A 21,623-nucleotide genomic window follows, 5' to 3' on the forward strand; every position below is an offset into this window, starting at 1 on the left:
TAAGTTGGACCTGACAAAGGCATTTAATAACATTTCCCATGCAAGATGTGTGTATTATTGGCAGACTTGTAAAGCTGAACATTGCCCATGTGTTATTAGCTGGGCCCGACAAAGGCATTTAATAACAGTCCACATGCGTTTATTATTAGCAGACTTGTAAACATGAACATTGTCCATATGTTGTAAGCTGGGCCTAACAAAGACATTTAATACCAGTCCCCATGCACGTACTGTTGGCAGACTTGAAAAGCTGAACATTGTCCATATGTTATAAGCTGGGCCCGACAAAGGCATTTAATACCAGTCCCCATGAGCGTACTGTTGGCAGACTTGTAAAGCTGAACATTGCGCATGTGTTATTAGCTGGGCCCAACAAAGGCATTTAATACCAATCTACATGTGTGTATTATTGGCAGACTTATAAACCTGAACATTGCCCATATTTTGTAAGCTGGACTCGACAAAAGCATTTAATACCAGTCCACATGTCTGCATTATTGGCAGACTTGTAAATCTGAACATTGCCCATATGTTGTATGCTGGAACTGACAAAGACATTTAATACCAGTCCCCAAGGATGTACTGTTGGTAGACTTCTAAACCTGAACATTGCCCATATGTTGTAAGCTGGACCCAACAGAGGCATTTAATACCAGTCCCCATGCTCGTACTGTTGACAGACTCTTAAAGCTGAACATTGCCCATATGTTGTAAGCTGGACCTGACAAAGGAATTTAATACCTGTCCAAATGCATGTATTATTGGCAGACATGTAAACCTGAACATTGCCCATATGTTGTAAGCTGGACCCGACAAAGGCATTTAATACCAGTCCACATGCGTGTACTTTTGGCAGACTTGTAAATCTGAACAGTGCCGATGTGTTGTAAGCTGGGCCCGACAAAGGCATTTAATACCTGTCCACATGCATGTATTATTGGCAGAGTTGTAAACAATTGAACATTGCCCATATGTTGTAAGCTGGACCGGACAAAAGCATTTAATACCAGTCCCCATGTGTGATGTGTGTATTATTGACAGACTTGTAAACCTGAACATTGCCCATATGTTGTAAGCTGGACCCGATAAAGGCATTTAATACCAGTCCCCACTGTTGGCAGACATGTTAACCTAAACATTGCCCATATATTGTAAGCCGGACCCGACAAAGGTATTTAATACCTGTCCATTTGCATGTATTATTGGCAGACTTGTAAACCTGAACATTGCCCATATGTTGTAAGCTGGATCCGACAAAGGCATTTAATACCAGTCTCCATGCACGTATTACTGACAGACATGTAAAGCTGAACATTGCTCATATGTGTTAAGCTGGACCTGACATAGGCATTTAATACCAGTCCCCATGCACATACTGTCGGCAGACATGTTAACCTGAACATTGCCCATATGTTGTAAGCTGGACCCGACAAAGGCATTTAATTCCAGTCCCCATGTGTGATGTGTGTATTATTGGCAGGCTTGTAAATCTGAACATTGCCCATATGTTGTAAGCTGGACCCGACAAAGGCAATTAATACCAGTTCCCATGTGCGTACTTTTGACAGACTTGTAAACCTGAACATTGCCCATATGTTGTAATTTGGACCCGACAAAGACATTTAATACCAGTCCCCATGCACGTATTATTCGCAGACTTGTAAAGCTGAACATTGCCCATACGTTTTAAGCTGGACCCTAGAAAGGCATTTAATACCAGTCCACATGCGTGTTTTATTGGCAGACTTGTAAACCTGAACATTGCCCATATGTTGTAAGCTGGACCCGACAAAGCCATTTAATACCAGTCCACATGCGTGTATTATTGGCAGACTTGTAAAGCTGAACATTGCCCATATGTTGTAAGCTGGACCCGACAAAGGCATTTAGTACCTGTCCACATGCATGCATTATTGGCAGACGTGTAAACCTGAACATAGCCCATATGTTGTAAGCTGGAACTGGCAAAGGCATTTAATACCAGTCCCCCTGCGCGTACTGTTGTCAGACTTGTAAATCTTAACATTGCCCATATGTTGTAAGCTGGGCCCGACAAATGCATTTAATACCTGTCCACATGCATGTATTATTGCCAGACTTGTAAACCTGAACATTGCCCATATGTTGTAAGCTGGACCCGACAAAGGCATTTAATACCAGTCCCCATGCACGTACTGTTGGCAGACATGTTAACCTGAACATTGCTCATATGTTGTAAGCTGGACCTGACAAATGCATTTAATACCAGTCTGCATGTGTGATGTGTGTATTATTGGCAGACTTGTAAAGCTGAACTTTGCCCATAAGTTGTAAGCTGGACCCGACAAAGGCATTTAGTACCTGTCCACGTGCATGTATTATTGGCAGACTTGTAAAGCTGAACATTGCCCATATTGGGCGGCACAGTGGTGCAGCGGTTAACGTTGTTGCCTCACAGCAAGAGGTTCTCCAGTTCGATTCTAGGCTGGGGTGCCTTCTGTGTGGAGTTTGCATGTTCTCCCTGTGTTGATGTGGGTTTCCTCCTGGTACTCTGGTTTCCTCCCACATTCCAAAGACATGCATCTGGAGCATTTCTCCCCGGGCCTCCGCTGAAAACAGGCTCTTTGGAACCTAGTCGGACATTCCCGGTCAACAAATGTTAAATAAATAAAATAAAATAAAAAAATAAATGTTGTAAGATGGACCTGACAAAGGCATTTAATACCAGTCCCCATGCATGTACTGTTGGCAGACTTGTAAACCTGAACATTGCCCATATGTTGTAAGCTTGACCCGACAAAGGCATTTAATACCAGTCCCCATTCATGATGTGTGTATTATTTGGCAGACTTGTAAAGGTGAACATTGCCCATATGTTTTAAGCTGGACCTGACAAAGGCATTTAATACTAGTCCCCATGCACGTACTGTTGGCAGGCATGTTAACCTGAACATTGCCCATATGTTGTAAGCTGGACCCGACAAAGGCATTTAATACCAGTCCCCATGTGTGATGTGTGTATTATTGGCAGGCTTATAAATCTGAACATTGCCCATGTGTTGTAAACTGGACCCGACAAATGCATTTAATACCAGTCCCCATGTGCGTACTGTTGGCAGACTTTCAAATCTAAACATTGCCCATACGTTGTAAGCTTGACCTGACAAAATAATTTAATACCAGTCACTATGTGCATATTATTGGCAGACTTGTAAATCTGAACAGTGCCCATATGTTGTAAGCTGGACCCGACAGAGGCAATTAATATCAGTCCCCATGCATGTACTGTTGGCAGACTTGTAAACCTGAACATTGCACATATGTTGTAAGCTGGGTCCGACAAAGTCTTTTAATACCAATCCCCATGTGCGTACTGTTGGCAGACTTGTAAAGCTGAACATTACCCATGTTTTATTAGCTGGGCCCGACAAAGGCATTTAATACCAGTCTACATGTGTGTATTATTGGCAGACTCGTAAACCTGAACATTGCCCATGTGTTATTAGCTGGGCCCGACAAAGGCATTTAATACCAGTCCACATGTGTGTATTATTGGCAGACTTGTAAACGTGAACATTGCCCATATGTTGTAAGCTGGGCCTGCCAAAGACATTTAATACCAGTCCCCATGCACGTACTGTCGGCAGACTTGAAAAGCTGAACATTGCCCATATGTTGTAAGCTGGGCCCAACAAAGGCATTTAATACCTGTCCCCATGCACGTACTGTTGGAAGACATGTTAACTTGAACATTGCCCATATGTTGTAAGCTGGACCGGACAAAGGCATTTAATATCAGTCCCCATGCACGTATTATTGGCAGACTTGTAAAGTTGAACATTGCCCATATGTTGTAAGCTGGACTTGACAAAGGCATTTAATACCAGTTCCCATGATTGATGTGTGTATTATTGGCAGACTTGTAAAGCTGAACATTGCCCATATGTTGTAAGCTGGAAGTGACAAAGGCATTTAATACCAGTCCACATACGCTTATTATTGGCAGACTTGTAAACCTGAACATTGCCCATGTTGTAAGCTGGAACCGACAAAGGCATTTAATACCAGTCCACATGCGTGCATTATTGGCAGACTTGTAAACCTGAACATTGCCCATATGTTGTAAGCTGGACCCGACAAAGGCATTTAATACCAGTCCACATGCGTGTACTGTTGGCAAACTTGTAAACCTGAACAGTGCCCATATGTTTTAAGCTGGACCCGACAAAGGCATTTAATACCTGTCCACATGCATGTGTTATTGGCAGAATTGTAAACAATTGAACATTGCCTGTATGTTGTATGCTGGACCCGACAAAGGCATTTAATACCAGTCCCCATGCACATAATGTTGGCAGACATGTTAACCTGAACATTGGCCATATGTTGTAAGCTGGACCCAACAGAGGCATTTAATACCAGTCCCCATGCACGTACTGTTGGCAGACTTGTAAAGCTGAACATTGCCCATATATTGTAAGCTGGATCCGACAAAGGCATTTAATACCTGTACGCATGCATGTATTATTTGCAGACTTGTAAACCTGAACGTTGCCCATATGTTGTACGCTGGACCTGACGAAAGCATTTAATACCAGTCCCCATGCACGTACTGTTGGCAGACATTTTAACCTGAACATTGCCCATGTGTTGTAAGCTAGTCCCGACAAAGGCATTTAATACCTGTCCACATGCATGTATTATTGGCGGAGTTGTAAACCTGAACATTGCCCATATGTTGTAAGCTGGACCCGACAAAGGCATTTAATACCTGTCCCCATGTGTGATGTGTGTATTATTGGCAGACATGTAAAGCTGAGCATTACCCATATGTTGTAAGCTAGACCTGACAAAGGCATTTAATACCTGTCCACATGCATGTATTATTGACAGACTTGTAAACCTGAACATTGCCCGTATGTTGTAAGCTGGACCCGACAAAGGCATTTAATAGCAGTCCCCATGCACATACTTTTGGCAGGAAAGTTAACCTGAACATTGCCCATATGTTGTAAGACGGACCCGACAGACTCATTTAATACTAGTCCCTGTGTGCGTACTGTTGGCAGACTTGTAAAGCTGAACATTGCCCATATGTTTTAAGCAGGACCTTACAAAGGCATTTAATACCAGTCACCATATGTGATGTGTGTATTATTGGCAGACTTGTAAAGATGAACATTGCCCATATATTGTAAGCTGGACTTGACAAAGACATTTAATACCAGTCCACATGGTTGTATTATTGGCAGACTTGTAAAGCTGAACATTGCCCATATGTTTGTTAGCTGGACCTGACAAAGGCATTTAATGCCAGTCCCCATGCACATACTGTTGGCAGACTTGTAAACCTGAACATTGTCCATATGTTGTAAGCTTGACCCGACAAAGGCATTTAATACCAGTCGACATGCGTGTATTATTGGCAGAGTTCTAAAGCTGAACATTGCCCATATGTTGTAAGCAGGACCTGACAATGGCATTTAATACCAGTCGCCATGCACGTATTATTGACAGACATGTTACCCTGAACATTGCCCATATGTTGTAAGCCGGACCTACCAAAGGCATATAATACCAGTCCCCATGTGAGTATTGTTGGCAGGCATGTAAAGCTGAACATTGCCCATATGTTGTAAGCTGGTCACGACAAAGGCATTTAATACCTGTCCACATGCATGTATTATTGGCGGACTTGTAAATCTGAACATTACCCATATGTTCTAAGCTGGACCCAACAAAGGCATTTAATACCTGTCCACATGCATGTATTATTGGCAGACTTGTAAACCTGAACATTGTCCATATGTTGTAAGCTGGACCCGACAAAGGCATTTAACAGCAGTCCCCATGCACATACCTTTGGTAGGCATGTTAACCTGAACATTGCCCAAATGTTGTAAGCTAGACCCGACAGACTCATTTAATACCAGTCCCCATGTGCGTACTGTTGGTAGACTTGTAAAGCTGAACATTGCCCATATGTTATAAGCAGGACCTGACAAAGGCATTTAATACCAGTCCCCATATGTGATGTATGTATTATTGGCAGACTTGTAAAGCTGAACATTGCCCATATATTGTAAGCTGGACCCGACAAAGACATTTAATACCAGTCCACATGCTTGTATTATTGGCGGATTTGTAAAGCTGAACATTGCCCATATGTTGTAAGCTGGATCTGACAAAGGCATTTAATACCAGTCCCCATGCACGTATTATTGTCAGACTTGTAAAGCTGAACATTGCCCATATGTGTTAAGCTGGACCTGACAAAGGCATTTAATACCAGTCCCCATGTGTGATGTGTGTATTATTGGCAGGCTTGTAAATCTGAACATTGTACATATGTTGTAAGCTGTACCCGACAAAGGCATTTAATACCAGTCCACATGTGTGTTTTATTGCCAGACCTGTAAACCTGAACATTGCCCATATGTTGTAAACTGGACCTGACAAAGGCATTTAATACCAGTCCCCATGCACGTATTATTGCCAGACTTGTAAACCTAAACATTGCCCATATGTTCTAAGCTGGACCCGACAAAGGCATTTAATACCAGTCCACATGCGGTTATTATTGACAGACTTGTAAACCTAAACATTGCCCATATGGTGTAAGCTGGACCCGACAAAGCCATTTAATACCAGTCCACATGCGTGTATTATTGTCAGACTTGTAAACCTGAACATTGCCCATACGTTGTAAGCTGGGCCCGCCAAAGGCATTTAATACCAGTCCACATGTGCGTATTATTGGCAGACTTGTAAAGCTGAACATTGCCCATATGTTATTAGCTGGGCCCGACAAAGGCATTTAATACCAGTCCACATGCGTGTATTATTGGCAGACTTGTAAACCTGAACACACATGTTGTAATCTGGCCTGACGAAGACTTTTAATACCAGTCCCCATGCACGTACTGTTGGCCGACTTATAAAGCTGAACATTGCCCATTTGTTGTAAGCTGGGCCCGACAAAGGCTTTAAATACCAGTCTCCATCTGCGTACTGTTGGCAGACTTGTAAAGCTGAACATTGCCCATACGTTGTAAGCTGTACCCGACAAAGGCATTTAATACCAGTCCACATGTGTGTTTTATTGCCAGACCTGTAAACCTGAACATTGCCCATATGTTGTAAGCTGGAACTGACAAAGCCATTTAATACCAGTCCCCATGCAAGTACTGTTGGCAGACTTGTAAACCTGAACATTGCCCATATGTTGTAAGCTGGGCCCAACAAAGGCATTTAATACCTGTCCACATGCATGTATTATTGGCAGACTTGTAAACCTGAACATTGCCCATATGTTGTAAGCTGTACCCGACAAAGGCATTTAATACCAGTCCACATGCGTGTATTATTGGCAGACTTGTAAACCTGAACATTGCCCATATGATGTAAGGTGGACACGAGAAAGGCATTTAATACCAGTCCACATGCATGTTCTGTTGGCAGATTTGTAAACTTGAACAGTGCCCATATGTTGTAAGCTGGGCCAGGCAAAGGCATTTAATACCTGCCCACATGCATGTATTATTGGCAGACTTGTAAACCTGAACATTGCCCATATGTTGTAAGCTGGACCCGACAAAGGCATTTAATACCAGTCCCCATGCACATACTGATGGCAGACTTGTAAAGCTGAACATTGCCCATATGTTGTAAGCTAGACCCGACAAAGGCATTTAATACCAGTCCCCATGTATGTACTGTTTGCAGACATGTTAACCTGAACATTGCCCATATGTTGTAAGCTGGACCTGACAAAGGCATTTAATACTTGTCCACATGCATGTATTATTGGCAGACTTGTTAACCTGAGCATTGCCCACATGTTTAAGCTGGACCCGACAATGGCATTTAATACTAGTCCCCATGCACGTACTGTTGGCAAACATGTTAACCTGAATATTGCCCATATGTTGTAAGCTGGACCCGGCAGAGGCATTTAATACCAGTCTCCATGCGCGTACTGTTGGCAGACTTGTAAAGCTTAACATTGCCCATATGTTGTAAGCTGAACCTGACAAAGGAATTTAGTACCTGTCCTCATGTATGTATTATTGGCGGACTTGTATACCTGAACATTGCCCATATGTTGTAAGCTGGACCCGACAAAGGCATTTAGTACCAGTCCACATGTGTGATGTGTGTATTATTGGCAGACTTGTAAAGCTGAACATTACCCATATGTTGTAAGCTGGACCCGACAAAGGCATTTAATACCTGTCCACATGCATGTATTATTGGCAGACTTGTAAACCTGAACATTGCCTATATGTTGTAAGCTGGACCCGACAAAGGCGTTTAGTACCAGTCCACATGCATGTATTATTAGCAGACTTGTAAAGCTGAACATTGCCCATATGTTGTAAGCAGGACCTGACAAAGGCATTTAATAAAAGTCGCCATGCACATACTGTTGGCAGACTTGTAAACCTGAACATTGCCCATATGTTGTAAGCTGGACCCGACAAAGGCATTTAATACCAGTCGACATGCGTGTATTATTGGCAGACTTGTAAAGCTGAACATTACCCATATGTTGTAAGCTGGACCTGACAAAGGCATTTAATGCCAGCCCCCAGGCACGTATTATTGGCAGACTTGTAAAGCTGAACATTGCCCATATGTTGTAAGGTGGATCTGACTAAGGCATTTAATACCAGTCCCCATGCACGTAGTATTGGCAGACTTGAAAAGCTGAACATTGCCCATATGTTGTATGTTGGACCCGACAAAGGCATTTAATACCAGTCCCCATGTATGATGTGTATATTATTGGCAGACTTGTAAAGCTGAACATTGCCCATTTGTGTTAAGCTGGAGCTGACAAATTCATTTAATAACAGTCCCCATGCACGTACTGTTGGCAGACATGATAACCTGAACATTTCCCATATGTTGTAAGCTGGACCCGACAAAGGCATTTAATACCAGTCTCCATGTGTGATGTATGTATTATTGGCAGACTTGTAAATCTGAACATTGCCCATATGTTGTAAGCTGGACTCGACAAAGGCATTTAATACTAGTCCACATGCTTGTATTATTGGCAGACTTGTAAAGCTGAATATTGCCCATATTTTATAAGCTGGACCTGAGAAAAGCATTTAATACCAGTCCCCATGCACATACTGTTGGCAGACTTGTAAACCTGAACATTACCCATATGTTGTAAGCTGGACCTGACAGAGGCATTTAATACCAGTCCCCATGCGTGTACTTTTTGCAGACTTGTAAAGCTGAACATTGCCCATATGTTGTAAGCTGGACCTGACAAAGGAATTTAGTACCTGTCCTCATGTTTGTATTATTGGCGGACTTGTATACCTGAACATTGCCCATATGTTGTAAGCTGGACCCGACAAAGGCATTTAGTACCAGTCCACATGCATGTATTATTGGCAGACTTGTAAACATGAACATTGCCTATATGTTGTAAGCTGGACCCAACAAATGCTTTTAGTACCAGTCCACATGCATGTATTATTAGCAGACTTGTAAACCTGAACATTGCCCATATGTTGTAAACTGGACCCGACAAAGGCATTTAATACCAGTTGACATGCGTGTATTATTGGCAGACTTGTAAAGCTGAACATTACCCATATGTTGTAAGCTGGACCTGACAAAGGCATTTAATGCCAGTCCCCATGCACGTATTATTGGCAGACTTGTAAAGCTTAACATTGCCCATATGTTGTAAGCTGAATCCGACGAAGGCATTTAATACCAGTCCCCATGCACGTAGTATTGGCAGACTTGTAAAGCTGAACATTGCCCATATGTTGTAAGTTGGACCCGACAAAGGCATTTAATACCAGTCCCCATGTATGATGTGTGTATTATTGGCAGACTTGTAAAGCTGAACATTGCCCATATGTGTTAAGCTGGACCTGACAAATTCATTTAATAACTGTCCCCATGCACGTACTGTTGGCAGACACGTTAAACTGAGCATTTCCCATATGTTGTAAGCTGGACCCGACAAAGGCATTTAATACCAGTCTCCATGTGTGATGTATGTATTATTGGCAGACTTGTAAATCTGAACATTACCCATATGTTGTACGCTGGACCCAACAAAGGCATTTAATACCAGTCCACTTGTGTGTATTATTGACAGACTTGTAAACCTAAACATTACCCATATGTTGTAAGCTGGGCCTGACAAAGACATTTAGTACCACTCCCCATGTGCGTGTTATTGGCAGACTTGTAAAGCTGAACGTCGCCCATATGCTGTAAGCTGGATAGTTAGCTAACTGTTTGATGGACAGAACCCATGTTGTCAGAGTTACCGTTGGTACCTCAGAAAGTAAAAATGTCAGGAGTGGTATCATTCGGACTCTGTGCTGGCTCTGCTACTATTCATTTTTATCCTGTGATCTACAACAGAGTTCAATATTGAATATTAAATAGCAGTTTAAGTACCTTGTTGGGTAAGTTAGGAGTGTATATCTACACCTAGCCAAGGCTGTAGACTACATTGACAACCCAGCAATCAGTTAAAATCACTGTGTCTTAAAACTAATGAGAAATGTTCCAGGAAATTGTCCCATGAATGTGAAAATATATTTTTTCTAGCTTCTGTTGAATTTATCTTTTTCCATTATTAAGTTGTTTCTTGTGGTAGTTTGAAGAATTAGTCCAGAAGTATTATATAGGACTTTCTTTCTGGAACATTTGGAAGGCTATAGCAAGTTAAGAGTAATCTGTGTCTTTCAGTGTATAACATTAAACTGACAAGTCTTTCTTATAATTGATGCCTAATGTGCTGGCTGTTTTCTTGATGAACTGCCTGTGGATCCTTTCGAATTTTTATATTAAATTCAGACCATATAAACAGAATGTGGTCTTAAAGTCTTAATGTTAGCAATTTTTTGCTAATCTGGTTGAAACTGTATAAAAAAACTTAATTTATCATCAGATGACATTTCGTAATTATTGCATTTCCACTGGACACAAATTAAAAATCTCTTGCCTATGACTGCAAAGTAGATGATGATGTTATTAGGGTGCCTACCGAGCTGCAGATACTCCGGGAAAGATTGGACTATACAGATACATGGTGGAAGAATGATGATTTAAAAATAAATGCACGAAAATGTAATAATTCCCCATTATGTCAAACCCTTGGTACAACCATGAAGTCAGACAATGTCATTAGAGGTTTGTAGCAACTTGTGGCTCATTCACTTCCATTTGACCAACATGTTTTTTTGAGATCAAAATATTCTCAGTTTCCCTTTATTCATTACTTATCCAATCCCATTATTGAATAAAATGCCTCTTTTGGTATCTGCCTGTCAAAACTTATTGCCCAAGATTCATAACCAGCCTAGTAATAAGTATCAAAGTCCAGTAGTTATCCTGACTAACTGCCTTCTCCCTTTACTGTCTCTTGTGGGCACCTTCATGATGATCTACACTTAGCATTTCGCATCCTGAAAAATGCAACTGTTCTTACTTTTCTATGTCTTTACAGATGTAATGGCTTCTTAAACGTGTGAAGTAAGGACCTCATCAAATCAGAATGATGTATTACTTGGACAGATTCATTCCCAAAGCCTTCTGCACGTATGAAGTTTGCTACCATTGTGTGTTATGTACAGTAGTAGTATTCAAGACTAACCCTGACAGCCGGATGAAGTTTCACAAATTCTCTCAGGGCCTGTCTTTTGTGGATCCCTCCTTGAGACGAGAGGAATCTCTTAATATTGTGTCCTGGCTTAGGTGAAGGTTGGTCTACTTTTGGATTGTCTAGTTATTTGTTTATGAATCTTTATGCCCATAAGTCTATATTATTGAATATGCCAGAGAAATGGTTCTAAGTAGAGGAATAAAATAGGAGAGAGTAGGCATTCTTATGAGCCATTTCATCCATAAAAATATTTGGAGGTCATTAGCTGAGAGCTTAGCTGATAAGATGTTCTAGGTATGACTTGTCCATTAGATGAAATAAGCATTGAAAACATTATACAGTTCTTAAAACAAAACATATTGGTAAATATTCAGAAGCTTTTATGTGTCTGAAAACTAAACAAGTCCACCTACACTGTGGTGCTGATGGATCTACAATATGAAGTGAATACTGAAGGCCAGCCAGAGTTAACTAACAGGCATATAGCTCATGTGGTCATGTGATATCACACACCTAGGTGAGGGCTTATTGTAGCTTTGTTGCATGCAGGTCTGATGCAGAAGTTACATTGTTAACTAACAAAAGCCAGTTCTAATGTAACAATGTAACAACTGGCTGTTAGGAAGACACTTTGGGAAACTTAACGTTCTTGCATTACTAGGTAATATGCTCTTAACGTTAGCTACAGTTATAGTTTCTGAAACACTGCTTATATTATTTACTCTAGGTTCTAAATGTAATTTTAAGTTACAGTTTAAATCTGTCATGTTGTGACCCTAATTGTCTTTCTGTGCTGAATGTCCAGTTGTGAAATTCCAGTGACTATGCCTGTGATAACCATAGGCATCATCCCTCTCCAGGCTTATATATGCTTCAAGGCATGCCAGGGCAATTGTGAAGACAGGATTCTGATCCAGTTCTCTTGGGGATAGTTGCTCCTTGTGGCATCTCTTAACTGCCAGCAGGTATGCATCTATATTGTGTTCTGACCCAGTCTTCTTCAATTGTGTAGTGCTTTTGTGGTAACTCAGCAAGGTAATAAGTTGGTTGGCTAATGTGGTTTGCTGTTGGAGGCTAAATGCTAATCCATAGTACATACATGCATACATACTTACTGATATTTCAAGCATGGGCATTAATGCCCTTCTTGCTTGCCAATATACCAAAACACTTTTTTTTCCAATATAAGTGTCCAGGCTGTTCTTAAAAATATCTAAACTAGTACTTGCTTTAATGTAATTTGGTAGTCTGTTCCATGCATCAGCTACTCCGTCAAAGAACCAATTAGTACACTTCTCATTCCTATAGAATCTTCTACATAGGTTATCTGATGATTCTCTTAATGTTAGTCTGTGGAGGTACTGCACTTTAGCAAAGCTGCAATGGGAGCTTGAAGAGCCTTGCTAGACTTTAAATCTTCATAAATGTTTCTATTTCGTTCTCCTGAAACACAACCATTGTGGTGTACATGGTTTGACAGTTAGTTGCTAAACACATAGATTTAGACACAGCCATTTTCATTGCCACTTTTACTCTATAATAAATACCAAATATAGTCATTTTCTGTGTTCAGATTTAGTCATAATATAGGCAAAGAATATTTATCTTCACAAAACACTACTTTAGAGGAATATGTAATTGTGAAGAAGAAAAAAAGGGTGCTGCTTTTACCAGTAAGTAGTTCCCTTTTCAAAAGCAGCATTTGCCCACACCAGCCTGCATTCCAGTGAGTGGGTGGGAAAGGAATATCTGAGCCAGAGTAACTCTCCTTGCATTTAAGTTAGGGCATGTAGTAAAACTATACATTTTTTGCTTACATTCTCCACTAGTGTGACATTTTAGGTAGGCTAGTCACATAAACAGTAATTATAGGTTTCCAGATGTTAAACACAGGCTTATTTAAAAAAAAAAGGATAATGGAAATAATGCGTTCTATCAGATTGGGGAACTAACATAAAAATGAGTCCAGTATAAATAGTTCATTACATCCCCCAGCTGGTTTCCAGAACAAGTCAGTATTAACTAGTTTCGGTCATTCAAATGGATTTCATATACAAGCAGTTAGCCTGTCTATGTCCAAGGACAACAGATTCCTAAGTGCATTTTCTCTCACTTGGGACAATACCTTCAGAAACGTGGCTTCATTGTTCCTTGAGGCATTGTAGCCTGCTGTCTGTCATCACTCATAGCTGTTTGGAAACTCCTTTCCCAGAATCTTTGCAAGACCTCAAAACTCGCAAATCTTTTTTACTGATAGATCCTAACTTATACTGCCCGATTTACATTGCTGCCGTTATTTAATCAGGCTATCTGCCTCACTCTGATCTGGCTGCTGGAAAAGTCTGTACTTTCCTTATAAAGTCTTGCAGCTGGCTGTGCATGCTGTATATAGTAATATGTACAATGTACATGTACTTTATCATCTTATTCAGCTGGAGTCACTTCCTCTATACTATTGTTGTTATATGTCTTTGTGACACTTCACCTTAAATGGCACTTCCTTCCCATCATCCTAATTTCCTTCTGTCAACTATCAGGCCGGCCTGGTGCAAAATGGCAATCCACTTCCTGGTCTCCCCCATCATTCCTGCCCAGTTGCGCCATCTCTTTTCCATTGTCATTAAACCCTCACTTACTTATCTCTGCATTCAGTAATGTGTTAGTGTATTATATCAGTTAAACATTCCATAATTATATTACTGCATTTGGCTAATAATATCATGTCTGTCTGCCCTTTTCTCTTGCATACCAGCAAGAGAATATGCAGCAGTCTCCAGTGGTCACTATAACCCACACCCAGGAGATGCCCACTCATCAGAATTCGGCCACACACTGTCACTTTGGTCAACAAATAAAGTGACCTTAATGTTTTTGAAAAATATCATTTGGGTCCTAGCAGCTTATCGTGTGCCCACGCTGCCTCTACCAGATGTATAAAATGTAATTCGTGCTATACACTGGTGGGTTCTGAAAGGGGTATTTACTGTAAATTTAGCCACTTTATTGTATCATTTTTCATGTTTTGCTTTTTTTGATGCCTGGGGTTTAGTAAGGATGGAATCACCATTAAGTTTTGAGAGGTAATATATATATTTAATGGAACACTTCTGTTGTACAAGTCTGCCTTTCCCCCATTTTTAGAGTATAACAGAGATGGTCCATTAAATATACACATATATATATATATATATATATATGTGTGTGTGTATATGTATGTATATATATATATATATATATATATATATATATATGGATTCACTTCATAACACTGAAAGCTCAGAACACTGAAACCAAAACACTGAAACTTCAAAATCTTGAAAACTCAAAACACTGAAACTCAAAACACTGAAAGCACATTTCATATATATACTGAGTTTAAACAACATAAATCATAGCACTTTCCACCAAGTATAAGCAGTGGGCAAGCCCCCCTGCACCCCCAGTGTATGGCGGCTGTGCCCGTCACACCCCCTGCTACATATATATATATATATATATATATATATATATATATATATATATCAACTTCAAGATTGCACTTCACTACACTAAGTGCAATCTTGGAGTTGATATATTTAAGTAGCAGGGGTGTGGGGGTGCAGGGGGGCTTGCCCCCCCCGCTTACACTTGGTGGAAAGTGCCTATGATTTATGTTGTTTAAACTCAGTATATGTATGATATGTGTTTTCAGTGTTTTGAGTTTTCAGTGTTATGAAGTGAATCCACACACACACACACACACACACAGACACACACACACACACACATATATATATATATATATATATATATATAGAGAGAGAGAGAGAGAGCTGTATGTACACATGTATGCATAATGTATGTGTTTAAAATCTCTTTGAGATCTGGCATGTGGATGTCAGTAGGCATTACTATACCAAGACAAGTTTATCTTCACTCATTAATAACAAAACATGCAGGATTCACTCATACCTTCCAGCATTCTAGCCTTGAAATAATTGGCTTTTGGTATACCAGATAATGTAGAGCTTGTGACAGGCATTTCACTCAGTTAATCAAATAAATAGTTTACAGGTATTCCTAGCCCCCACTCCCCTTTGGCATACATGTACTGTCTGCTCCCTACCTTAACAGTGTCTCATTATTTCAATATCCATAAGATTTGCCTTGTTTTGGTTCTTTGCATATGTAAAGATCTGCATGCCCCCACAGAAGAACACCTTCAACACTGCTTGAAAACATATGTTTTTATTTTATTTTCCTCATTTTGTATTCCTGTTTAAACTGACTACTAGCTGTGCTAGACTTTAAGTTTAAAATACCATGTTGTATCACGACTGGTCACTCCTTTACTATCCATCCAGCCACATCCTCTTTTTACCCCATTTTTGCACTTGGGATCAGGGGGTTATATTAACTGTTGCAATCTTCTAGACCCAGAGTTACATCTCCGTGTGTTTATCCCTGATGCGGAGTCCCATATCTAATTAACAACTTGTTTTGTCTCCTACAAAAATTATTCAGTTTACTGTCTTTCTGACCATCAGTCATGAAAGTCACCAATATTCATTCAGTGCCCAATGAGTTCTTAGTGAACCCTGTCCAAAGCACCATTTTTATTTTCATGAAATCTAAATAGTCTAGTCCTTTTTTCACTTCAGATAGTCCATAAAGTCTTCACTTCTTCTTTTACCTTGTCACCCAAAGCTAGAAAATGTTGGTCATTGTCTCATTTGCCTTGTCACATATGTCAGACACTTTCTGATTTTCCATCAACACGACAACATATTGGTTGTCAAGTCTTTTAGCATATCCAACCAGTTATTTGTCTCAAATCAAGGACCATTTCATACATGATTGTATCAGTGTCCTGCCAAGACCATAATGACTCCTCTTAAACTGGGCCACAACCTATCACAATCTGCCTTTTGCTCCATGTCTTTTTCTAATATCATATCTTCGTATGCTCTGTTTCTTTCTCCATCATCGCAAGTAGGTTATCTTGACACATGAGTACCATCAAAGTTAAGTTAAATGAGGAACTTCAAACAGAAAAGTAATTTCAATTTTGTAATATGGAGCAAGTGGATTCGATAGCCAACCACAGGAAATACTGTAAGATCTTAGAGTCAAATCTAATTTTTGTAGTTATTTATGTCTGTGTTCTAAATTTCATGCATTACATGGTAATTCCAGTCATTGTTTTTGTTACATTTGCTGTATGTATTTACTTAAAAATAATTGAAAGCTAACTTTTTTCTCTCAGTGGAAGTAGAATTTTAGGTTTATCAGCTGGAGGATAACTAAAGGATTGCATATCTTATGACAAACGTATGATATAATTTTAAATCGCTGTAGAAGTTTTCATAGTTGTTGTGATGACCGTGCCCTGGCCCAGCAATCTAGGAGCCTAAATCCTCACCACTAACACCAGGGAGGTCGTCTCATAGAAGAGGAAAGGATAACTAATACACACAGTAAAGTACAATTTCCCTTAAGTGCACACCGAGATCACAATCAGTCTGGGGCTGGCTGCTCCCTTCTCACCAGGTCACCAATAAGACTCCCCACTGGCACAGCTATAGGGTCCAGGTCTCAGCCTAACTGGGCAAGCTAGAACCTCCAGTACCATCTCTGTCCAACTAGTGCTTCGTGTCCCTGCCAAGTAGCTGACACAACACACACACACTTTGAGATAAGTATTTATACAACTTCACAGACTCTTCTGGGAAAGGCTGACACAGATTCTCTAGCTGTTCCCCTTTACCCAGACTATACGGTAATAATTACTGCCACCACCTAGTTAATAATATCCGCTACTAAAAGGCCCTTAAAAGGGTGTCCAGTTATTACTGTGCAATATTATTATCCAATGGTAATGTGACTATACATTCTAAGGCTTATCAGAGTGGCCTATTATAATAAACTCTATATAAATATGCAATGTACTCTAGAGCTTATCTCTAGACAAACCAGCCACAGGCAGAAGGTTTTAAATATATTTAATAATAAATAATTAAAACACAAGACAAAACTGCTACACCACAGAGATATCTCAGAGTTCAGAGATCACACAGAAACTTAAAATAATACAGTAGGACAGGTCTGATTTCAAAGAAAAATACCTAATTAATCTTTACTAGCTTTAACTATTCCTACAAGAAATCACAGTGCTAAAAACTTACATGTGAGCATAAGCAGAGTGCTGGTAAGCTGGATATCAAGATCAAAATGCTCTCAGTCTCTTGTGAGAGACAGTTTATAAAACATCACTAACAAACATGTCTCTGGGTTCTCCCCAGATTACATAATTTTTGACACTTAGGTTTTCCCAGTATTCATATTATAGGTTCATAGGTAGGTACTAGGCTGTCTGCCCGAGGGCATTTATAAGTCTAGCCAGAGTGTCGGCTTTCGCCACCCCATTGATTAATTAACTGAGCCTCTGTCGAGTAGAACCAATGAAGTGATCCCAGGGGCGTATTTTCTGTTACCCATCCACTCGTTAAGGTTTCTCTTGAAGAGTGTTAGTGTGGGGCTGTGCATAATGTCGATAGGAATTTTGTTCCAAAGCATGGGGAGTCTCTGTGACAGGAATCTATCCCTCCAGCGTGTTCTATTTATTGTTGTGGCGAGGTTTAGCTCACTAGAGCATGTGGCTTGCAGTGACTTGGATTTCTTTAGGTGGAGCATGTCCATCAATTCTGAGTTGGACATGGCTTTGTAAGTCAAGCAGAGATCACTTATGAGAAAGCAATATGCCACTGAGTTGCATCATCGTATTGCATCATCTTGACACCTGCTCTGAGTTCCCAGGCTAATAGAAAAATCAATTTACATTATTTAGCATGCTAACACCTGCACAGGAGAATACAACAATAAAAGGCATTTCACATATACACTCTAGCGAAACCAAAGCAATAAAGCACCTTTCCACATGTACACTCTAACAATTATTCCTTAAGTTAAGACAATAGGAAGAATGTGTTCAATTAGCTGCACTGGCACCATTTTGTAGATAATTGTACTTTCAAAGACATTTGAAATGCTTGGCTTGGTTTTCCTTACAGCAGATGGCAATGTTGCAGCCATCTTAAAGTTCACATTTTACAGTGTTTTCTTTCATTTAAAAACATAAGCCTGTATTTTACATTTATTTATACAAATGATATAATTATTTATCAAATTCTATTTGCCTTGGCTGGCAGACTTCGCCCATCTCTCCCCAATCGTCACAGTTGTGTAATAGTTTCATTGTGATCCGGGGTTTTATTCCACACTATTTTTAAAAATATAAACATGCAGGTGATGACAATGGACTGAATCATTTCTTTAAAAATTATAAATAAAAGGAGTTTTGGTAAGGTGCTGGTCTTCTTTATTAGAGTAATAAAAAAGGCATACATTTGATGATGTACAATTTTTGTTTCTCCAATAAATATAAGCTTTAAATTACAGTTTATACCCTCTTTGTTATCAAATTTACAGAATTGTAGGCAGATGCTTTAATTTCTGAATGATTTCTAATGCTTTTCTGTTGTCATTTCAGGGGAGCTATGGCAGATTATCAGATCAGGAAGTACCAGAACTCTGACTACGAGGTTGCACGCGACATATTCGTCGCTGGAATGAATGAGTACATTTCTGCAGCCTTTCTACATGTGACCAGGCAGTGGTGGAATTTGGTGGTTCTTCTGACGGTCATTTTCCTCCTGTTTTTGACATCTGGTTCTTTCTTTATGGCCACCCTCGGTATGGTCTTTGCTTTAGGTGGTGAAAGACTGTGCTTCACCTATGCATGGAGGAGGTACATTGACCAGACTCTGAAAGCAGACCTACAGGACATCCAGAGGTCCTATATGGAAGGGGATGTCTCCTGTTTCTGGGTGGTGGAATGTAGTGGTGATATAATTGGCACTGTTGCAGCAAGGCCTGCTGCTGAGACACTTAATGAGCTGGAGTTGAAACGCATGTCTGTGAGAAGGGCATGGCGTGGCCGTGGGATTGCAAAGGCTTTGTGTAGAACAGTGATTGACTTTGCTCGCCAAAAGGGTTATAAAGCAGTAGTGCTCAATGTTACTTTTGTACAGCATGAAGCACAACAGCTATATGAAGGCTTAGGATTCTTAAAATGTCAGGAGTACTTTGCTCAGACTGTGTTTGGAAAATGGAGTAATTTCAGAGTTTTTAAGTACAGGTATAGTATTTTAGGGAATTCTTGAGTGTGATAGCTGGTACTACAAGTGGGCCCATTTTCAGCAATATCAGCAAGGTACATATCTGTACCGAGTCTGTATTTTGTCAGGCAGTGAACCATATGTCAGACAGTGGCACCAAACTTTGCTGATGAAATGTAAGTTAGTAGATGGCCACAGTATTTGGAAATATGGGAACTCAGACTTACTACCTGATATGTTTCACTCTGTCAGGATTCTTGAAACTAAGCTGTCCTAATAATGAGATCTTTACTGGATAATGGGTTACTGTGGTTTCCTTGGACTTTAAAAACTATCAGTTGGAGTGAAACGGTGACAGTAAAAAATGGCATTTCATTCATAAATGAAAAATCACAGGCTCTGCACAATATTATTTGCTGCTGAATCACTACCAGAGAAGTAAGATATTGGTGACGAGATGTTACCTTTTTCTGTTGCTGCAGTGCGTTTTGACTACGAGATGTTACCTTTTTCTGTTGCTGCAGTGCATTTTGACTATGAGATGTTACCTTTTTCTGTTGCTGCAGTGCGTTTTGACTACAAGATGTTACCTTTTTCTGTTGCTGCAGTGCGTTTTGACTACTTTTCATTCTGTCGTTTATTGTCTGAATATTTTTATCACTGTTTTTTTTTTCAGATAGTGTCTAAGCTCTTCAGTGAATGATTGCTACAACGAAATTCTGTTGAACCAAGCAGTAGTGTGGCAGTAAATTGGGGTACAAGAAATGGGGCAATTGCAGCAGTGCCGATGTTGTGTATCTATATCTCTGTATAATACACTGTCTCTGCTGATTCATGTGTGTGTGTTTATTTAACTTGCCAGACTTGACTATTAGGGTTGCCTACCCTGAGTTTTCTTTTTTTTTAATAGTAGTCAGGAATTTGGAGTCTTGCTTACTTTATCTAGTCTCGCTAAGAGATAACTTGGGTATTTAGAACCATTCTGTGTGTTCTCATAACTGCTTCAGGAAGTGTGTATTTCTCCTGCTACATGTACGTCCTGCACCCCTTTCTTTGTGAAAGCAGTCCGTTTGCTAACCTGATCTTTATATTTTGCAGCTCAACACTAGGGATTCACAGCATTAGGTAAAAAGTGTGGCTGCATTTTATGACATAATGAAATATGTTTTTAACTTTACTAGTTTACAGATTCAGACTAATTAATATTAAAATGCAGACATTGAAATAAGAAACACAGAAGACAATAGCCATAACTATGTACAATAAAACATTTAATCAAAATATATTTTTACCATACCTCTCAACCTTCCAACTCCAGAATGTGGAACAACTGTGTAAAATGCGAAACACTTACTAACAGCTTAGTAACTTCAACTAGAAAGCCCACAGGAAGGTTAAACTGTGTTACTATAAAGTTATCAAACGTTCTTTAGATGAGTTGATACGATTCAGTGTTATCTATTGTGTATATCCATTAAAAAATGTTAACATTCTATGTGTGACAGATCTTTCAAAGTGGAACAATGAAGAACATGGACTTTTTAAGACACAAAATGAGTAACGTTCCTTGTAATGAGATCCACTTGACAGGTATGATTGGTAATCTTGCAGTTTAACATGACATAGACTAAGTATGCAGTTTGGCAAGATTAGTTTTATGATAATAGGACTAAAGGTGTTTAGTGCACACATGTATAATGATTCGCCCCGTAATGTCTTATGGAAAACAGCTTTAGAAAAGATGCAGTATTTTTACTGTAGACATGGGGCATAACAAGGGGAAGAGACGGTTTAGCTCTATATCTGTTGATTTTTTTTTTCCCTGTAGGTAGTAA

The 21,623-nt window shown here is 39.8% G+C and overlaps 1 protein-coding gene across 1 annotated transcript in view; it reads left to right on the plus strand.

Annotated features, from left to right (window-relative positions):
- Positions 1-21,281, plus strand: part of LOC122794668 (probable N-acetyltransferase CML1) — a 107,089-nt gene extending 85,808 nt beyond the window's left edge. Inside the window, exons 2-3 of the mRNA XM_044063290.1 lie at positions 12,438-12,597; positions 19,161-21,281. Coding sequence (XP_043919225.1) covers positions 19,168-19,833 — 666 coding nt within the window. The 5' untranslated portion in view covers positions 12,438-12,597; positions 19,161-19,167 and the 3' untranslated portion in view covers positions 19,834-21,281. The remainder of the gene's footprint in view (positions 1-12,437; positions 12,598-19,160) is intronic.
- The last annotated feature ends 342 nt before the right edge of the window (positions 21,282-21,623 follow it).

The sequence above is a fragment of the Protopterus annectens genome, chromosome 2.part1 (assembly GCF_019279795.1).
Source record: "Protopterus annectens isolate FY-2018-M chromosome 2.part1, PAN1.0, whole genome shotgun sequence".
Lineage (NCBI taxonomy): Eukaryota > Metazoa > Chordata > Ceratodontiformes > Protopteridae > Protopterus > Protopterus annectens.